This window comes from Callorhinus ursinus, unplaced genomic scaffold (genome assembly GCF_003265705.2).
Source record: "Callorhinus ursinus isolate GAN/ISIS: 27379988/994484 unplaced genomic scaffold, GSC_fseal_2.0 scaffold1, whole genome shotgun sequence".
NCBI classification, from domain to species: domain Eukaryota; kingdom Metazoa; phylum Chordata; class Mammalia; order Carnivora; family Otariidae; genus Callorhinus; species Callorhinus ursinus.
In genome coordinates this window covers 30,216,497-30,239,333 of record NW_027397063.1, presented here as the reverse complement: position 1 = coordinate 30,239,333, position 22,837 = coordinate 30,216,497, and the positions used below count along the sequence as shown (strand labels likewise).

General features: G+C 32.4%; 1 protein-coding gene across 6 annotated transcripts in view; it reads right to left on the bottom strand.

The window, feature by feature from the left end:
* CADM2 (cell adhesion molecule 2) overlaps positions 1-22,837 on the bottom strand; it is a 1,066,008-nt gene that overhangs the window by 53,923 nt on the left and 989,248 nt on the right. For 5 of the 6 annotated variants that reach the window (XM_073892096.1, XM_073892076.1, XM_073892084.1 and 2 more), the window contains one exon: positions 20,433-20,552. The exons of the other annotated variant lie outside the window; for it this stretch is intronic. In XM_073892096.1, coding sequence (XP_073748197.1) covers positions 20,433-20,552 — 120 coding nt within the window. The remainder of the gene's footprint in view (positions 1-20,432; positions 20,553-22,837) is intronic. 6 annotated transcript variants of the gene reach the window in all.

Here is a 22,837-nt window from a genome sequence, read left to right as displayed (position 1 = left end):
CAAGAAGGGAGATCCTATCTTTAACTTCTAATACTGCTCACTAAATAAATGCCCTTAAAGTAAATAAAGGATTGTCTTTTCACAATGGTCCGAGATAGAGGAAGGATAAAATAAAGAATGATTTATTATATTGCTTTAAACCTTTTGTTTTCAGGTAACATTTCATTTTTCACACTAAGTAATTTTATCATTATAAATTTAATGACAAATAATAATTAGAAAGGTAAGGAATAGATCCAGATGAGAACAGGGTATTAGTAAAATTTAATGGAAACCTAAACTCTGAGAAATAAGAAACTTTAAAACACAATTTTAGATGTCCAATTTATGAGCCAACTTTGAACCAGTAGTTTCTAAATTTTTCTTTTCCAGGGAGTTTTAAAAATCATGGATTCTATTAGTCAACCTTAGACCTATGTATCAGAATCTCTACTGGTAGTGTTAAAAACAGTTAAGGAAACTTAATTTTAGAAAGTTCCCCAGGAGAATCTGATGTGCAGCTTTGAAGAGAGCCTGGAGATCATGCAGCTGTGAAGGATGATCTCTATGTGGGTGAGTGAGGACTTTCACAACCCGACATGCATCAAAGTGACCTTCGTATCACCTCCAGGAGGCACAAGGGGACCATGATTTACTTAAGAAACCATACAATTAACAAAACTTTCCCCTCAGTGAAAGTAATAAGTTAACAGATAGCATACTGTAAAAATGGCATTAACGAAAAGGAAGCTCAAAGAATAAGAAACTTGCATGCTAATTCAGAGCTATAGTAGAGAATGATATTGATTCTTGTGGACTCATGGGGTTTGCTTATTCAAAGGGTGTAAGCTGTGGAAGGGTATAAGCAGCTCATCAGGCAGATATAGGCTTGATGAAATTTACCCCTTATGCTATACCTCTCCTTACTCTGCATCATGTGAAAAATAATTAATAATTAATTTCCCAGGTACTTTGACATTAAGAAGGAAGTGCTCCATATTGAATGAGTAATCCAAGTCCCATCGATATTTTAGATTCTTTATCAACTTCTTGGTGGCTCATACTACCATTCACTTATATCTGTTCCCAGCTCACTGATAAATCTTCCAATTTTCTTGACCAGTTTTTCTATCAGGTTCACAATTTTCTTCTCCAACCTAAATCCTATGATAACCCTGGGAAATTTCAAAATCCAAATGAAAGAGATATCTATCAATCTACAACTATATGTACTGAAGGCTTCTAAATTCATAGCTCCACACATCTATATCCTACTATTAAATATTAAATTCTTGTTTAACCATTGTTTGGTCATTTAAAAACCTTTCTCATTCTTACATCAGTGTAGCTGGGTGAACTACTTGGATCACCTAGAAGATTTTCATCACAGAATTTTTTAAATTTAACAAACTTTCATCTGGAAAAAAAAGAAAAAAAAAACCCTTTGTTTTTAGATCTTATACTCCTTTCCTCTCACTCTCTGCTTTTCTTTTTAAGTTCATCTGTGTTTGTCTAGTCCATTATTCTCCTTTTCAGATAAAAGGCGATCACTCCCTAGAACATTTGATCTTTTCTCTCCACGATCCTTGCCTAATCACAATGCCATTTCTTCTCCAGTAGGATCTGTATATCCATTTAAAATCTGGGCTATTCAGAAATCTGAAAATAAATCAGAAAACATTGTAAATCTGCACTGCTATAGATTCGGTTGATGACTGTACATTATATACTCTCCCTGCATGATCTCAAGCTTGAGTTTCACCAATTGTAAACAACAGTGACAAGTCTGAGCTATAGATCTGTATATTCAACTATCTATTCAATAATAAAGAAGATATCAAATGCATAACAAGCTCAATATGTTCAAAATAAACTCATAATTCTACTTCTACTACCAATGTTTTCTATCTCATGAATGGCACTACCATCCATTGAATTTGGTAAGACAGACACTTGTGATACATTCTTTTTCATTAGTCCACATAACCATAAAATCAGGAAAGCTGTGGATTTTACATGCTAATTTTAATTATTCCAATTTTCCATCAGTAGTACTAACACCCCAGTATAAACCATATAATCTCTCACCAGAATTATTTCTATAGCTCCCCAACTTTTCTCCCACCATCCCCTGCTGCCCATCTGATACATTTTCTCCTAGACACCAGAAGTCTACTTTTAAGTATAAATCTGATTATAGTATTATTTTGCCTAAAACCAGTTAGAATTTCCTTTCTTCTTCCTCCCTTCCTCCCTTCCTCCTTCTCTCCCTTCTTTCCTTCCTTCTTTTGTTCCTTCCTTCCTTCCTTCCTTCCTTCCTTCCTTCTTTCCTTTTTCTGTCTTCCTTTCTTTTTTCTTCAATTATTTTTATGATATTAGTTCAAATACTTAAAATAAGTTTAAGGTTCTGCAGAATCTAACACTATATACTTTCATACCATTTATGAGACAACTTGCATTCTTTTGGATTTTTGAATGGCCAACCTTCTTTTCACCTCAGGATCTTTGCACTTGCTATTTCCTGTTTCCAAAATGCTCCTTCCTACTCTTCAACTCTCCATTCCCCAACTTCACATCTTGCACATCCTTCATATCTAGCAAATATCACTACCTTATGAAGGTCCCCTGTGATGACCTTCTAGAGCAAATTACAAGATTCTGTACATATTTTACATAGCATTTATCTCTACTTCCCATGAAGACATTGACTTTATCTATTTTGTTCTTTATCTATTCCCAGGGTTTGCCATAATGCCTGATAGAAGTAAATGATAATTATTCGTGCAATAAAGAAATCTTCCCTGGAAATTTCAAAGTGTTTCTACTCCCCTCCTTTTTCATTAGCCCAGTAACTATGTATGCTGCTTATAATACTGAATGCTTAGTGAAAAATAAAGGTTTAAATACATATTTACAGAATGAACTAATGGTAAATGATATTTGTTTCTTTTAAGAGACCAATCTCATTGGATTCATTGACATATTAATTTTCTTAATAACCAAAATGAAAACTAGACCATGGAATTTGGTGACTATTTAAAGTTGTATCTCTATTAAGATCCTGCTCCAAAGTCAGCTTATTCTCCTAGATGACATGTTCACTTTATCTGCTAAAGGCAAGAAAGACTCCCTAAAAGTATGTGAAAAGAAAAAAAAACTAAAGATGAATTGTTTAAGGAATCTTCTCTCCACTTTACATCATTCTATTATAACTACACAACTACACAAATAACTTCTAATGTTAAACAAATTGTAGTGGAGTAAAAAGTCAATTGACTAAATTTTATAAATAGCTCATTTTTTAAAAGACATGTGATTTTTTTTAGAATATTGATATTTTTCATTTCCAAATTAAAAAAAATAATTGATTCCTCTCCAGTAGAAGTTTGAGGAAAGGTTTGAAAAAATAAAACAGTGATGAGAAACATATATTTGTAGTACTTTGTAATTCCAAACTGCTCCCACATTCAAAATTATGACCCCTAGTTTATAGATTATGTATAAATAATCAAGGAGATGTTATTAAAGTTAATGATTTTAATTTAAAAATTAAGTTATAGTTATGCAAATAATACAATGAGTTTTCATTAAGAGTTCATTCTGGAAGCTTAAATTAATTCTTTACTCAAATGATTATGTTGCTTTATTTTCTTTGTGTCTCATAGATCAAGCTTTCAAAGTGATTCCCTTAGTTTTTGAACACCTAAACCTTGAGGTATAATTTAAACAAAACCTTTCATTGTAAAGCCACACTGCATGGAAAAAAGAAAGTGACAGCCTTGACCTTGGATAGATTCCAGAGAAATCATTTATGGAAGGAAGACAAAACAATTACAGCTCCACACTGACCAATGTATCACTTAGCACTTCTGATAATAAGATAAGGCTTGCAGGGCTAGGATGGGGTAGGAGGAAAAGTTATTAAAATAGTAAGAATGACCAAGAAGTATAAAGACAGTATTTTCAGAGTTATTAAAATTAGAAATCCTTTATCTTGTTTTAAGACTCAGTTAACGATTTGCTAAAACTAGATGTTTAAAAAAATCAATAAAATAACTAATCCCAATAACTATTCTTCAGACTTAAAAAATGAGCTTCCCCATCAGGGTAGGAACGTGTAGAAAATAGAGTAAGATATATCTGATAATTTTATGAAGGAGAATTACACAGTTTCCCACAATATTTCAGAATAACAATGTTTTAACCAGATTGAGTAGTTATCTATGTATTACTAAAAGAATATTAGAAAGACATCTGCCCATTTAGAGGTGTTTCAACAAAAATATTTAGAGTTTATATATTGTTTTTCCTGCTTTGACTTTCTAAATTAACTGTTGTACTATTTGGAAATAAACATAGTGTAGGAAATAGAATTATGTGTTTGTGAATTTAAATTCTAATTTTGAAGCTAGCTAAGTGATCATCAGCAAAATGAAGTGGAAACTTTTAACCTTGAAAAGCCTTTCCAGGTTTAATAATCAATGGTTTAGTGGCATTGTTTGAAAAGATAAATTCTCAAATTTTGATTTCCCCTAATTCTGTTTTTTTTTTTTTTTTTAAATTCTTTTTTTTTTTTTTTAAGATTTTATTTATTTATTTGAGAGAGAGAGAATGAGAGATAGCGCGAGAGGGAAGAGGGTCAGAGGGAGAAGCAGACTCCCTGCTGAGCAGGGAGCCCGATGCGGGACTCGATCCCGGGACTCCAGGATCATGACCTGAGCCGAAGGCAGTCGCTTAACCAACTGAGCCACCCAGGTGCCCTCCCCTAATTCTGTTTTACATATTAAGATATTTCCTATGAATAAGATCTTATAATATTTTATAACATAAAATTTTGTCTTCTATCTCCTCTTCTAAAGTCATGAAATTTGAACTAGATTTATATTAGAAATTGTCAACCAATGTCTCTGTCTATAGGAAAATAATATCTATCATAGGTTATTGTGGGAAAAAATGTGATTCAAAAGATTATGGTTTTAGGCCTGGTTATAGCATCACACGGTGTATGGTCATAAATCTCTTCTCTTCTCTGGGATTCAATTTCCTCACCTAGAAAATGAAGGAGTACGTAGGCTGCATTGCTCTGAAGGTTGTTTCTATCATTCTATGATTCTACTACTATTTTTAAATTTTTAAATAAATGTAAAAATCATTCAGGGATATTGTGGCTAATAAGCTTAGCATAAGATAAATATATTATTATGTTAACTTGAGTATCACTTAAGCAAGAATAAAGTTTTAATTTGAATGATTTAATATTAGGTAGAAGATCATTTATACCATTTTTCATCATTATAATAATGCAAAGACTCTAATTTTATCTTTAAATCATTACCAGTGTGACTTTAAAAAAATAACTTTTCAAAATAGGTATGTTTTGTCATATTTTGAATAGTGAATTCCTGAGATATTTAGAACTTATAAAAATATGAAGTTTTGATTAAATTAATCCATTGAGTGAATAGGTAAAACCCTATTTTACCAAAATGTTCATTGGATATCTCAATTATCTCGGGCTTTAAAAAATTATAATAATTATTGTCTGCTTATATTTGGAATATATACTTGGGAACATAAACTTATCTATATATATATTTTAAGATTTTTATTTATTCATTTGAGACACAGAGAGAGAGAGAGAGAGAGAGCATGAGCAAGAAGAGAGGCAGAGGGAGAAGCAGGCTCCCCACTGAGCCAGGAGCCCGATGTGGGGCTCGATCCCAGGACCCTGGGACCATGACCTGAGCCAAAGGCAGACGCTTAACCATCTGAGCCACCCAGGCGCCCCACCTTATCTATATTTTAATGTTCCACTGCAGTTAAACTGATGCTGAATAAATGCAAAATATTTTATTATTATTAAACATAATTCTCATAAATTTGGAGAAATAAAATGATTCTTTTATATTAGCCCTTTCATATTTGAAGAAGGTCATTTAAGCTCAGGAAAACACCAAGAGATGTGGAATTATAATCAATGACACAGTAAGATAATCATGATACAAAAGTAAGAAAAAAATGCAAAATAGGATTTCACATAAAATATTTTTGTATAAACATTATACTATATATTTATACATAATATATGCTATACATTTCGAATAAAATGTATCTCAGGAGCATGAATAAGGAACAAATCTTTTCCTTCATTTTGCTTACAATTTTTCAACGAATTTATTTGTGATGAACTTGTTTAAAATGAGACATATAGAGAAATTTTTTATATTAAGAAGCTAAATTTTTGAAACTTAACTAATCAGTGAGAAATAAATCTGCCAAATCTTGAATGTATTTAGATAATTTCTCAAACATTTCACAGAGTTCTTTACTTTACTGGAGGAGTTTAAACATAGTTTAATTAACTTAATTTAGTAATAAGCAGTTTTAAGCTGAGTAAGTAGCTTCATTAGGTCAATATATCAAAGGTAAATATTAAGTTGCCCTAATTAAAATATGCTAAAAATGGTTATTAACAAAGCCCAATTTTTTTAAATGATTAATGAAATACCTTCAATATATTTTCTAATAATAGCCACTCCATATTTAGAAAACCACCCATATTACGACAACAGAAAATCTGAATACTTGTTTTCATGCTTAGAATACCTCTTATATGTAAATGAATATCAACATTTTAGAGCTGGAGAAACAGAAACAGCGGTATAACCTGCATGTCATGCACCTGGTCTCCAAACTAGATATTTCTGCTACTCAAGACTGTTTAAATGTGTTAATATTTGGTAAAAAAAAATAGTTATAAAATATATTACTTTAGTTTAAAAATATTTCTGACTTATTTGATAATAGACCTAATTGAATGATTAGAAAATGCAATGAAACTTTTATCCTACTCACATAACAGAAACCATGAGGTTCTAGATTTTGAAGAATACTTATATGATTTTTAAAGGTAGTGTATTTACCACACATTGCAGCCTTCACCTAGCAGTTTGTAGTTAATCTCATTGATAGCCAGAGAAGAACAGTAATTTTTATCCTATGTTGTTCATATGGTTAATTTTAAGTAAATTGTTAATAATTATTTAAAAAGTTAATATAACTGCAGTAACATGAGTAGTTACTGTAAGCAAGGCATTTTTAAAAAGATTTATTTATTTTAGAGCGAGAGAGAGAGCAAGTACATGAGTAGGGGTAGGGGCACAGGGAGAGAATCTTCAAGCAGACTCTGCAAGGATCACGGAGCCCCTGGAGTGGCTCAATCCCAGGACTCTTGAGATCATGACCTGAGCCAAAAACAAGAGTCAGATACTCCACAGACTGCACCAGTCAGGCTCCCCAAGCAAGGCATTTTTTAAGTTCAATGCATAGAAATATTTAGTTTCAAAAATGACATTATAATAAGGTTGATGCTATTATTATTATCTGCATTTTTTAGATCAGGAAACTGAGGCATAGTTTAAGGAAGGTCACAAAACTCAAGTGTGGCAAAATGAAAAGAGCCCAGATAATAGGAGTCCAGGAGAGGCCCTGCTCTCCACCATTTTATTCTATAACCATTTTAGTCCAATACAAATAGATCAGTCTTAAATCCTAAGAGAAAATAGTATCAGAAAGTCTGTGTAAACTGTGGACTTTGGCTACAAAGTGTTTGATCAACAGATACTTTGGACTTAATTACAGAACTATGAAAATGCACCATTTGCGTTAGTTTTACGGACACCACAGCTGGAACTCACTATTTATTTTACCGCCATAATGTGAGGTTAGAAATGTTACAGATAGTATAAATAACCTTTTGGTGGGCATATGGCTAGGAAACAGTGACCAAAAAGCCATATACTGTGGTCAGAATCTAATAATTCATTTAAATGTTCTAGCTTTCAGAACATTCAAGCCTAAATGAAGTTTGGAAGTATAGAATTATGTTAAAGAAATTATCTCAATCAATCCCCAAGTTCTGATTGAAAAAACACTAGAAACTATGCTAGTCTCTGAAATCTTGATGAAAGGCTCCAATATACAGATCATATTTCATAGAATTCAAGAATTGAGAAACACCTTGGAATTCACATAGGCTCTTGGGTAAGGAGAGATGAATTGCCTTGCCTAAGATTACATGTCAAGAGGCCAAATCAAGATAACACCAAAATATCCTGCTTCCAGCAGTTGATTTCACTGTCTCAAGCTGAGTCTACATATTTGGTATATATATATATATATATATATATGGGATTTGTTGTTAACCCAGTGAAACATAACTATACATTTAGATTGTGTTATATACTATTTTTACTTTTTAGTAAAGCACTGTTTAATTTAAAAGTTACTTAAAAAGTTCACATTATACACTGTCATGGAAAAATCCTACATTGATATATTGCCAAATATTAAATAGAGGAATTAGAAATATGAAAATGAAGTAGGAAAATGAACCATTAGGACTTCCTTCTAATTTGCACATTCTTTTCTTTTGACTTGGATTTAAGATGGAATATGTCTGTCTTTAACCTGGTAGGTCTAAGAGAAAAGTATATAAGAATTTATTTTCAGTTCCCTAAAAGAGCATTTTGAGATACAGAGCTCAATTTCCAGCTAACTCTCAGAACTAGGGGATAGGATACCTAGAAACACCAGAAAAATTAGACTGTTATTCTTCGTTCTTTAAAAACGATTCTAATATCCTACTGTCAACAAAATTTTCTGGCCTGTCAGTGGTAAAATGCCAAGGGGCACAAGCTGTACCATAGACAGTTAACTTCAGAGTGAAAACAAGCTGAATTGTTTTTACTTTACAGGTTTCTTATCTGCCAACTTCGCTGAATTAATAAAGTACACATACTTAACAACATCAAAGGCAGACATGTAATATATTAAAGACTGTGATTGCTGCTTCTAAAATCTTCTCTCAAGAAAATGATTTTCTTTTCTGAAAAGCTATTATCTCCAGACTGAAAATTATTTGTCTATGTGACACCAAATTTATTTTAATAGAAAGTTAATAATACATATCTGTATCCGTGTATTATTAACTTACAGCTAACTCATTTTTAAAGCTCCCCCTATCCCCTCTAACCAAGTTTTTGAAAGCATTTAATTCAAATAAAACAGTTTGCATCTATGCAAGTAGATTTGAGAATATTTCAAATGAGGAATCTCTCACTACTCAATGAATTAAATGGGTATTCCTCATACTGAGATTCAAAATGGTTTCCTCTTGGAAAGTAAGATATTTAAATAAGAATAGATTTTTTCAATTTTTTATTATTATTATTTTTACATTTTGTTGTATCTCACAACAATGCCAGCCCTACCAAACTTTTTAACCTGCTCTCTACATTGAAAGTATTTGTCTCTTTCCAATGGTAGCCTGGAAAGGGAAATTATATATTAAGGTGAATTGGACGGCTGCTATTTTACCACCATTACTAGCTTCATGACTAGTGTTCCATTATAGACTTGTGATAAGTATATTTATGAGAAAAATCCAAAACTAAAATAAAATCTGACAGCTATTGCCCAGAGTTAACAAATTATACAACATATTGTAAACCAATTAGATAACATTCTACACCCATGTGTCTCTGCCGTTCATTTTCCTTTGGGTCCCCAAGTCCACCCTCCACCAGTTTTTGCCTTGCTCTGTGCTCTGGGAGCCTGACTTCTCTGAACTGCTCCACCCAGATTCCTTGACCTCTGATTTCCTTGGAATTGGATTAATGGAAAGTTATTGGAAGACAGGAGAAGAAAGTGGTCTGATATTGATCCCTCCTCTCCCAGGGTCTCCACCTGACCAAGGTTTGGATACTGGCTGGGTCCCTCTTTGGCCCCTGCTCTTTTCAAGCTGCCCCTTTTCTGGCCCAATTCTTCTCTAACTAGAATAACCCTGTTCACTTCCTATGGCCTTTCAGGTCCGCGCTGATCACAGCACCTTGCTGTTGAGCGTTCTCTTGTGCTTCTATAACCCATATTAGTTTCCCAAACTCTGTCCATATTTCTGTGAAAGTCTCCTCATTAAAAACTCTTTTATTATACTCTTTTGAGCCTCTCAATTCCTGCTGATATTCGGAGTAACACACTAACTAAACTAGGGACATAAAAAGTTTATAATCAATATTTAAAGAATGTGACTTCAAGGATAAAGAAAAAAATAATTTTAAGACCATTGCAATTTACCCAGTTTAACACAGACTACTCCAGAAGAACCTCCTGCTTTTCATTGTAGAATCTAGTTCTTAGACATCAAATGTGGTTCACTTTCAAAAAAGTATGTTTCTCAATGAATCTATTGCAGTTCCTCATATTAAAGTTGCTTTTTCTGTCTTTATTTAAATACTCATTGATCAGCATTCTTTGCTTACTAGTGAATTAAATAAAATAGCCCTGGGACTATTTGAGTTCATCTCTTTTTTTTTTTCTAAAATGAAGAATAACTGGACTTAAATTACATATTTCCACTTATTATACTGAACACTTGGAGCAGAATTCCCTTTACACTAAATTAATTCTTTAAACAATAGTGGCAAAAAAAGTTTGATTTCTGGTCTTATTAATCTGTTAGCATTTATAGTAACTTTGTTGACCCTTTTTAAAACTAATGAACTCAAGTTTTTAACTGTGAAACTGGTACACATTATTGGCCTTGATAGGTTTTCTTGCAATAGTTTAAGCCTGTGTACCTACTGGGACAATACTTTTTTCTTAGTCATTTTTTTTAATCATTTTATAGATATCTTTTCCCTTAAAAGTCAGTGTTATCTCAGCTTTAGCATAGAGCAGTTCTGATACTAAAACTGTATAAATATTATAGACATATTCAAGAAGTCATTCAGAAAAATCTGTCTCTTTGCCTTGCAATCACCTTATACACACTTAGCATCAAGTAGCATTTAATTTTCTGGCCACTGCTAATTTAAATGAGTACAGAAAGCTAATGGGAGATTATTTGAAATCTAGAGAAATAAAAAAAAAGAAACTACTATATTATTGAAGCAAGAGATGTTTTAAAATATCACAATTATTCAAGCACTTATTGTAATTCCATGAACTCCCCAGAGTTAATAGATTGTATTAGACCCTTCTCAGAAGTCATGCTTTGTGGCATTTGCTCTTATTTATTGTCCTGGCAGAAAGTTCCAGTGGAAGTCAAGGTCACCTTCTATCCCAAAGTTTGTATAATTAGTATCACTTCGGTGTTTCACCAAGATAACCCAGGAGGTTATTAACTGTGTTTCATGTGGAGTGTCAAAGAAGCAAGGGCAGTGCCAGTAATCTTTTCAGCTTCAAAGGCACAGCTCATAAATTTAATTCGTTGGTTAGTAAGATACAACCGGTTTAGTTTATTAATGATTTTAAAAATAATTTTAGAGATGTTCTGGAAATATGTTTATTCATATATGAAGGCTAAGCTTTTAACATACAAAACAGATCATCACCCTAATAATAAGTGACGAGATCTTGGTATCTTATAAGTGATGTGCTTTCTGGAATATCATAAATATGGAAAATTTTAAATTTAATATTTGTATGTATATGCATATTATTATATAAAGATGAATCCCAGAAAATGGCACATAGTCTATTAGGGAACAGTTTCTTTTCTTTCTTAGATGTTGTTTTGCAGGAAATGTGTATGTTATTAGATTATATAAAATCTAGGATTATTACCATAAAATCAATTAAGACACTCCTACATTTACAGAAGTGAAAACAGTATTAGTAAAACTGTTTACTTAGAAGAAATATAAACTAATGGAACAAAGATTTCTGTTTAAATTGATCTAAGCCAAAGAAATAAACAAGCTTAAAATGAAACTCTTAAAAATATTTGATGTTTTAAATTGCACAAACCACAAGAGTGCCCTTAGAAAATAGAGCAGAGAGTTAAGTGTACTGCTTCCCTTAATAGGTCATATTGGAAAGAAAATAAGAATACCGATTTTCCTCAACTATTTCCCAAATGCTATAAAGAAATAGGTAAATATTTAAGGATTTTCAAATTTTGCTAGAGTTCATCTTCATACAAGTCAGAGTCAAATGCTTTGTTTAGTTTTGGAAGTGGTTATATACAAGTGATATGTATTCTTGTTCCAAATAAGATCTACTAGAATACAAAAAATGACTTCAGCATTCTATGCTGTATTGGAATAACCTAAACTGAAACACTGCCATTGTTGAAATGTGTGGGTCCATAGCTAAGAGATGGGGACCTCCGGTCAGCATTCCCTCCCATGTGCAGCCTGTAGTCTCTCCCTTCAGCATTAGCAACACAATACTTGTAGCAAGGTTGAAAGTGCCCTCAGCTATGAACCATATGTGTTGCTTGCTCTTTCTAAGTAAGAAACATTTTTAGTAGCCTATTTTCATTATAAGCTATGTTTTAATATTTAATTTTAAAACTGCATCAACTTCATATAATAATTGTTTTTAAAAAGACTAATGGAAATTTAGCTACACTTACAGCTTAAATGTGGAAACCTGTCTTTTTGTAGATAAGCAGGTCTCTCTATATGGACCATCTGGAGACTGAATTATTACTTAATTTTTGCCAAGTGAAAAAAACCCAACATATTGACACTTAATTTTTAAAAGCTCACAATACTGTGCAAATTGTGTTTTATTACCACCAATAAAACCAGAAACATTTTTAATAGCTAAACATTCATAATACAAGCTCATAAACAACTTCTTGACTTGAACACTTTGGGATTTAACTGTGTCTAGATGATATATTTTACCATTGCAAATGCTCTGTTTGAGTGCATTTATAGTGACTAACTCAGAGCTATGTTTTTACTCCATTTATTCTTTCTCAGTGCTGGCTTTTTCTTTTATTCTGTTAAATGCTTATGATTTTGTATTCAATTGTTTAAAGTATTTACACCAAAGAGGGAAGGAGGTGACACATTAATAAAACTAAATAAAAATAAAATAAAGATAGACTAGACTTCCTTTTGATAAAAGGAAATAGAGACTAGAAGCATAGGTCAAATCATTATTGCTTTTATTATTTTTTATTTTTTTTGAAGATTTTATTTATTTATTTGACAGAGAGAGACACAGCGAGAGAGGGAACACAAGCAGGGGGAGTGGGAAAGGGAGAAGCAGGCTTCCTGCTGAGCAGGGAGCCCGATGCTGGGCTCGATCCCAGGACCCCGAGATCATGACCTGAGCCAAAGGCAGACGCTTAACAACTAAGCCACCCAGCCTCCCTTCATTATTGCTTTTAAATCTAATTTAATTAAATAGATGCTTCAGACAGTAGTTTGGAGGACACATGTATGCAAATTGTGTTTATTTTACTTTAGTTTATTGTATTTTGAAGCCAGAGTAAGGAAACAACAAAGAAACCTGCATACAAAAATACTATTTCGTAATCAGCATTTTAGGCCACTGTAGTTCATTAAAAATGACCATATTAAATATGTGTGGAATTTTATAATTTGTCTCAATTTCTCTATGCTGGCACAAAGTAAATAGTTCAGCAATTTTTTTTTAATTTGCTAGAGTTTAACTTTGTTTTAATGAATTTTTTTTTACAAGTCACTTAGATTACTTCAAGAAATTTTTAGAGAAGAAAGTATTTATTAAGATCTTTTAGACAGCAATATTTTAGGTTATACTTAATGGTCAAACAGGTCTCTAACTTCATTTACATTTAAATAACTAAGTTTTACGTCATTCACATGATTTAAAAGTACAATGGCAGCATATGGGCTAAAAGAGCTATGGTGTACACTAAAATTTCTTCTATTCCACATGGATGATTTAAAATATTTCACTTAATATTACATTTTTAAACATAAGTAACAAAATTAGCATGCTATTTAATAGTGAAGAATTGAGAACCTTCAGTGGCATAGCCTGACATTAAGCTTTTGATTGTCAAGGTATCCATTTTTTTTTTAAGATTTTTATTTATTTGTTTATTTATTTGAGAGAGAGAGAGTGAGAGAGAGAGAGAGCCTGTGAGAGAGAGGGGCAGAGGGAGAGGGACAAGGGCACTCCCTGCTGAGCAGGCAGCCCCACTCAGGGCTCTATCCCAGGATCCTGGGATCATGACTTGAGCCAACATTTGATGGACTGAGCCACCCAGGTGTCCCTTCAAGGTATCCATTTCAAAAGACATCCACCTTGAATAAACATATTGCCTGCAGTAGGATAGAGCTGTTAGGCAAACAACAAGATAAGGAATTAGGCTGCCCTATCTGTGAAATTTCCTCTTTCAGAAACCGATGGATACCTTAGGTACCTGACTACTTTGAGTAACCCCACTTCTTCCTTCTGGTGACCTCATTCCCACTCTTAGGCTTCAAATTCACCAATTAGTGATCCTCAAAACCTTTAGACACTCGAATAAAGGCAGAGCACCAGGTCCATGCATGCTCTCTCTCTTTTTGATTGTGACCTCATTGTGTGGCCTTCCAGGAACTGAGTAATAATTCTTGTGTCTCAGTTTCTGATGGTTTCTTGCTAAAATGCATCCTGAGCTCATAATAAGAACCACAAGGGCTAGTTCAGCCACATCATTGGCCCTGGTGGAGTTAATGTCTATGGGGTCTCCTACAAGTATTAGGGGCCCCGCTCAGGACAGTGCCCTCAGGCATTCCTATCTGAAAGCATTACTACCAATAGGCTACAATCAATGCAACAGTACCCATCTTTAAATTTTGTGAGTTTGGTCATTATTACTCTAGTAGATAGTGTGATAATGGTCAAGTTCTTAAATTTTTAAAAGACGTCCTTTGTTTTTGTTTTGCAACGCCATGCTGAAATAAGGTCCCATTGCAATTAGCCTCATTATAATTAATAAGTTGGTTAAGATTATTAGACAAATTATGTAATTTTATTACTATAAAATTATTTTTTTCCATTTCAAAGTCTAATGTAAACCCAAATCTATATTTGAACTAATAGTTCATTTAGATGTTTACAGAGATAGACTATATAAATAATTTCATCATCAAGTTTGGAATTATGTTTCCCTATTTGATGTATCGAAATGCATAAAGTATCTGAACAGACTCTTAGTATTTAACAGTAAGTATATCAGATGTTTTATATCTTCTGTTTACATCTATCATCTCATTTTTGTATTTGAAAGACATTAACAATTTTGCAGAGCCAGAAACAGCAATTAGAAATTTAGAAGTTTTCTGTCTTGATAAATATAAAATATTCATTATGAATACTAATTTTAAAAATAATGATAGACTTAACCACTGATACATGTCATTGTCTCACATACACATTTTTAAATTTTCAATACTTTTATATTGTTATCTGTATAAAGTGAGGATACTGCTAAAGATTCCTATAGTATGACACAGTTATGAAATTAAAGCTCTATGACATAATCAAAATGAAAAAGGTTTTCAAATTAAACACACCATGCTAAAATAATATTAATACTAGAAATCACATCAGGTCATTTGGAAGCATTTCATAAATGATCATATTTAACTCATTAACATTTATCACATTGATAAAAAAACTAGAAACATTTGTGAGAGTATATATATGCCATGTGAATTGAATGATAGGGTTAATCAGGCCACTAGACTTAAAAAAACCCTGCAATTTCCAAAAGTAGAAATTAAAATGTCTTGTAGCAATGGTCTTTTGTAATGAAAAATATTTTAAGAGATCTATAAAATGTTCAGGTTTTAGATATATGATATAAATCCAGAATAAGTATATAAACTATTACTATATTCATGGATAGATAAATTCTATATGTTCTAGTAATATTTTATCTAATTTTCCATATAATCAATTAAAATTGGGCTTAAAAATAATCAGTACACTAACACCAAAAAAACTTTGCCAAGTTATATATATATATATAATTTCAGTAATTGCATGATACAACTATAGATAAACACATTTGTTTTACTAAAAAGAACTGAAAAATAATCCTATTATACACTGAGTGCTGATTATGTTTCCAGAGCTCTAGATATTATCTGATCCTCAAGACAACCTGGGAATTAAGTGCTTCTATCAAGTGTTTCTCATTTTTCTGATAAAAATGCTGAGGCTCAATTTGATTCATTGTCCAAGACCAAAGACCTTCTACTCACCCCCAAAAATGCCTCTAGGGCACATTTGTTTTCCCATCTTGCCCAGAACTGCTCAAATTTGCTGGCTTCTCCATGTCTTAACACCTCTATTTGTAACAAGATAGTGCTAATTGCTAGCTTTCATTCCATATGGAATGAAATACTACTAGTATAAACTAGTATAGAGGCTCCTCTTCCTCCTAACAGAAATGCATTTTACATATAAACTGAAGAGATGTGAAAATTCTCAAAGTTGTGGCTGATGATTTGAGGAGATTCTTTTGTTCTGTTTCACCTTGATTTCTAATACAGCCACAGGTGTGATTCTTTAAATGTATTTTAAATTGTTTAACATATCTAAGGATGGGAAACAGTAGCAGTGAAAGAGTGTAGATGGAGACATGAAGGGTGATTTATTTGCAGCCACTTATTAAATATATAGACAGGTAGGTAAATGTTATGGTGTATGAAATTTGAAGAAAGAACTTTTAAACCTCATAAAGTCAAATATAGTTACTTTACTTTAGATTATTGAATGAAAGGGATGAAACAAACAAACAAAAAAACCCTGCAAGATGAAAATATTGAATTCTCTTTAGTTCTCAACTTTACTTGGACAATACATTCTTTTTTTTAAAATATTTTGTTTATTTATCTGACAGAGAGAGACACAGAGAGAGAGGGAACACAAGCAGGGGGAGTGGGAGAGGGAGAAGCATGCCTCCCGCAGAGCAGGGGGCCTGACACAGGGCTGGATCCCAGGACTCTGGGATCATGACATAGAAGGCAGACGCTTAACGCCTGAGCCATCCAGGTGCCCTTAGGCAATACATTCTTATTACCTTCCTTTTTTAACTATAATTTTGAAATGTCTTTTACTAATTTATAAGTAAATGAATTGCATTCAAAGAATAATTGCATATGAAAGTTCTAATAGGCAATACACAAATAAAGGAATACCATACAACTTAAAAAAGAGAGTACAAAATTCACAACAATGTGAAAACTAGTATAGAGCTTCCTCAAAAAAAAGATTTTTTTTTTTGAGAGAAAGAGCGTGGGGGGGGAGGGGCAGAGGAAGAGGGAAAGACAGAATCTTAAGCAGGCTCCAAGCCCAGCACTGAGCCCAATGTGGGGCTTGATCTCATGGCCTTGAGATCATGACCTGAGCAGAAATCAAGAGTTAGACCCTTAATCAACTGAGTCACCCAGGCACCCCAAAGCTTCCTCAAAAAATTAGAGATAGAAATACCATATGATCCAATAATTCCACTAGTGGGTATTTGCCCAAATAAAATGAAAACACTTATTCAAAAATAAATATGTCTCTGTCAAATAAATAAAGAAAATCTTTTTAAAAAATATGCACCCCTATGTTTATTGTAGCATTATTTACAATATCCAGGATATGGAAACAACCTAAGCGTCCACTGATAGATGAATGGATAAGGAAGATGTGGTGTACACATGCACACACACAAACGTACATATGCACATGAATATTACTCAGCCATAAAAAAAAGGGTGAGATTGTGTCATTGGCAACAACAGAGATAGACCTAGAGGGTTTTATGCTAAGTGAAATAAGTCAGACTGAGAAAGATAAATACCATACGATTTCATTCATATGTGGAGTCGAAAAAAAGGAAATGAATAAAACAAACGAAAAGCAGAATCAGACCTACAAATACATAGAACAAACTGATGATTACCAAAGCGGAAGGGGGTTAGTGGGTGGGCAAAATGGGTGAAGGGGAGTGGGAGATTTAGGCTTCCTAGTTATGGAATGAATAAGTCACGGTAATAAAAGGCACAGCATGAGGAATATAGTCAATGATATTGTAACAGCACTGTATGGTGACAGATGGTGGCACACTTGTGGTGAGCACAGAATAATGTATAAACTTCTCAAATCACTCTGCTGTACACCTGAAACTAACATAACATTGTATGTCAACTGTACTCGAATTAAAAATTTAAAAAGTCCTAGCTCTGATGAAATTCACATTCTAGTAAATGAAAATGTAAATTAAACAGATAAATACATAAAATAATTCATAACAATGTTTATGTACTGACTGAGTCTTCCACTCCCTCAAATATGGACTAGAACATTAATGACACAGGTGAGGTTGGTGACTTTTCCCAGCCCCCAGCGGTTTGCTGAAGATAGGAGAGAAAAGTAGGCATTAGACTAACATTTAATGTTAATGCTGCCATTTTTTTTTCTATACAAAATAACTACTGTGAAGTGCCTAACTTATAAAATACATTTTTCTTTCCACATATTTTGGTGCCTTTTGAAAAATATCTTCCAGTTGTTAAGTAAAAATAACAGGGAATGGTGTGTGTCTTCTCTGACGTTTATATGTTCCTCTGCAGAAAAGATTAATTCTTTACCACTTTTAAAGTCCATATTGTAAAGATCACAGAACATTTTAGGAAACCTGTAAAAAGTGAATTTACTAGAAAAAGTAGAAAATTTATTTCATTTTAACAGGCTGCTTCAGATGCAGTAAGTAAGATTCCACTTAAGATGCATGTGAACAAATACAAAATGTTTTTAAACACCTCACTTCGAAATAAAACATTTTTCTCTTATTCTATTCTAAGATGTGTGTGTATACATATATATACTCAGAAAGGGCATGGATACTTTTCCTTCATTAAGCACAGACACTGGTTACTTAGGAAGGATGCGTTAATTTAATTGCTAGTGATTTTAGATACAGCATGTTTAATTTCCATAATGGTACTGTCTGGCATGATGCCATATATATATATAGCAAGTCCTCAATAAATGTTTTTGAAGAAAGAAGGAATAATTGACTATTAGGAAATTTTTTTTTGTTTTAAGTAGGTCTTCAGAAAAAATCAAGTCAATGTCACCATCCTTTTCCATCAAAGTGATCTGTCTTTACAGTCAGAACAATATTATCACAGGATTTTGTTAGCATGCACTAATTGCATTTCACTTAAATTGCTATTTGTTAAAAATCTTTGGAAAAATAATAAATTGAAGCACAGTAAAAATTTAGTTATCTTTCATTTCATATGATATCACAAAGTATATTTTACCTTTTTTCATTTTTATTACTTTCCCCCCATTTCCATATAAATTGTTATAAGATCTTTAAATTCTTCTCATTTATAGATTTAGCTCAAATACAGTTCACTTAATAATACTAATATAAACATAGGGCTTTTTGAGAAAATCTTATAGCTACTATCATCAAACTTCAGTTATCAATCATATATCATATAGTAGAGTTGACATGATTAATAAACATTAATAATTATCTAATATCAGATATTTTTCAGAAGCAAGAGAAAAATATTATGATAACTGTTACGTTAAAGCTAGCAACTCAATTTAATAGTCTAACTGAACAATATTTACAAGTGAAGGAAAATAATGTTAAGCCAGTACTTAGTACAACTTTAACATATATTAATGTAAAGTCCCCATGATTTCAAGTTAAATTGTTAAGTTTAACACATATTAGTATAGCCAACATGACACAAAACATGTATAAATACGAAAAGACAAACTTAATAGGACAAATTCTCTTTGAACATTGCTTATGCAAAAATTAAGTTTAAAATCTGTTTCCTATAATGCACTCAAAATTTTTTTAATTTCTTCATCACCTACTAACCACTTAATGACTGCTCAGGAATGTTTTTTTTTATATTTCTGAACCATAATGCAATTATTTTTTGCCTTTAAAGACTACTTCTATTTCTTCAAGTTTGCTTTCCTTAAAGCAAAAATATTTATTAATAAACCAATACCAGAAATTACTCATGGAGCCAAATGAATTCCTATAGTCCTGGACAGCTTTATCAATATTCGTTTTTAGAACATTCTGTTAGTAGACTAAATAGATCTACTCAGAGAATCCCTTTAGGATGACTTGTTGAATATTTACTTAAAAGTTCTATGTGATGAATAGTTTCTAATGACCCTATGAATTATGCCAATTTTTAGAACACATTCAACACTGTGGATATTTTTAATCCAGTGGCAGAAGAATAAGTTATTACCATTAAACAAAGATCTTTAAAAAGCAAAAGCTACCTTTGCAACCTTGAACACTTTATTTCTTTGCTTACATTTATAAGGCAAGACAAAAAGAAAAAAAAAAGTGTCCCATGTTCACATTTAAACTTGTTCAGTGTTTGCTCCATATATTTTTAACCTATATTCTGGAATATTTTCATAATAGCTATAAGTGGCACTAAAAAAGTTAAAATGTACAATCTTGCCTCATATTCTATTCCAATAACCCTAATTGATAGCAATTTAGGTGACTTAATTACTTCTTATAATTAAGTAAAATTGGATCTCGATTTTTCTACCCTTTTAAAAAAAAAACCCTTAAAGCTTCATTTAATGTGTTTTCCAGGCCATAACAAAGAAGCATACTGTACCTCTTATGCTGCTGGTTGTTGCAGATGTGGTTGGGCTGGTTGTTATGGCTACAGTGGTTGTGACTGTTGCAGTGGTAAGGGAGGGGATGATAGTAGTGGGAAGCAAAGTGTTGGGAACATCTGGTGAGTGGAAAAAAACAAAATATAAAACAAAATCATATCATGCAAACAAAAGAGAAACACAAATGATTCAAATTATAAATACACAGGTCTTATTTAGGTTTAACTTTAACAGGCTTACACAGATTATCAGGCACAAAGCTGGCTGTACCACATGGTTCTTGTCATTTTTTTTGTTCACTTCTTTTTCCTGCTCCCACACAAAGCAAAAACTTGGAGCGATGTTTGAGAATAAGCAGATTGTTTGTAACGTGTAGAGTGAAATTTAAAATGACAAGAATTCATTTGTTCACTGAGTCATTTAAAAAGTGTGACATGCAGTAGCAAAATACAAATAGGTAAAACAACAAAAAAAGACATGCTTTGTCAAAGAAGTAAACAAAGAAAAAACACAACAGAAATAAACACAAATAACACCACTATGTAAGATTAAAGAAATGTTAATGATGGATGAGTTATGCTTGTTAAATGCTCTTTGATTTTTTTCTTTTAGGAAAACAATGATAGGAAATAAGGTGACAGCAATCTTTAGAAACAAACAAAAAAAGAAGCTAATTGTTATTATTATTACTTTGCTTTTCTTTTTCTCACAAATGATGTTAATGTACAGCTTAGAGTCTTGCAATTCTTACCCTGATTAGCTGGTAACGCCTTCTAACAATTTTGCAGTACCTAGGAGTCTTTAACAAGTATTGAGTCAACTAGAATGGAACCCAATATTCTGAAAGGTTTAGGATTTATTTTATTTGACATACATAGGAGAGGTGATTGAACATAGACTTGAGCCATAATATTCAACCCCTAATCCATGATTAGTAAAAGTTGCCGAAAGTTAACGCTAGATTCCAATACAGAAAACATAATAAACAGAAAGAATAACTTAGAATTTTACACCAAAATCTTCCTTTCACTCAAAACTGGCCGAAAATTTGAAGAGTAGGGTAGGAAACACTGAAACAATGTAGCCAGTGTCAAGCTATAGAACCTCAGTAAGATTCTCAAAAAGTCAAATCTTGTTTCAAGTGGATAGGCATATAATTTACACAGTGAGGAAATGAGAAACAGTTTACAAATTACCTGTAATTACTGTGCTGGGGCTTGATTTCACATGTTTGCCACACAGTCCCTATATAGTCAAAGTGTTTGACAGATTATTTTGCTGTTAAAAGGCTTCCTGTCATTCTCTCAGCTAAAGTCTTTGAGTCACACCAAAAATATTCTAGTTTTTTACTTCTGATAAATTAGCCCTCCTCAATTCTCAGACTTGAACCTGCTGGATTCTCTACACTGGAGACATCGGAAAACAGTAGGAGCTCGCTCTCTTGTCTTGGGTATTGATGTTTACACCTGTTTTTCAACAGGGAAAATGCTTCCTAGACAGTCAAATTAAGAAAACAACCTTCTAAAAACTCAATGGTGGTACATTAATCAGTGGAGAAAATGGTTATTGCCTGGTGTGCAATTACCATGATCATAAAATAGAACTGACTTTAACAACATTGTACACTGAATAAATATTATGTATATGTTCATGTATACTCCTTATTTACTAATTTTTATAATACCTTTTTATTTTCATAGTAAGCTTCCCTAAAAGGTTTAGGCAGGCTGGAGGTAAATGCAAGATATTTTCTAAATTAAAAAAACATGAGTAATCTTAATTTTCATGCATACCTAAAATAGAAAATAATACATTCTTCGTTGGCTAGTAAAATCCTTTGCTCATTAGGATCTCCAAATATATGTATTTAATTTATGCAAAGGGAAATGACTTACAAGGCTATCAAATACAAGAACATACAATGATATTAGCCCTTTAAAACTCCATGTAAAGAAACTAATACCATCAAACATAGCACAGATGATAAAATTCAGGTTATTTGCTATCAGACAATGAGTTAAAATAAGATCCCATTAGATCTGAAAAGCAGCCTTTCAAAACCAGCTAAAACCATTCAATTCCTAAGAACTGGAACACAAATAACAGGTTTTGGTGTTGTGTGTTCATTTTTTTAGGTTAGCCAAAAAAACATTATGTGGACTTTCTTTTTTACTCCATATCAACAAAAATGAGTAATAATAAATCTTGATTTGTTTTGGAGAGGGTCTATATATTTTCAGGTACTATGAATATTTTTGTATAAACCAAACAATATCTTTATTTCCTATAACCGTGAAAATGCATGAAATTTAGGGCTTTTCCTAGAGTAATAATTAATGAACCAAAAAAAAAGAAAACAACAACCCAATAGTTTTATAATTGTTAATCCACTTTAAGAGAACTG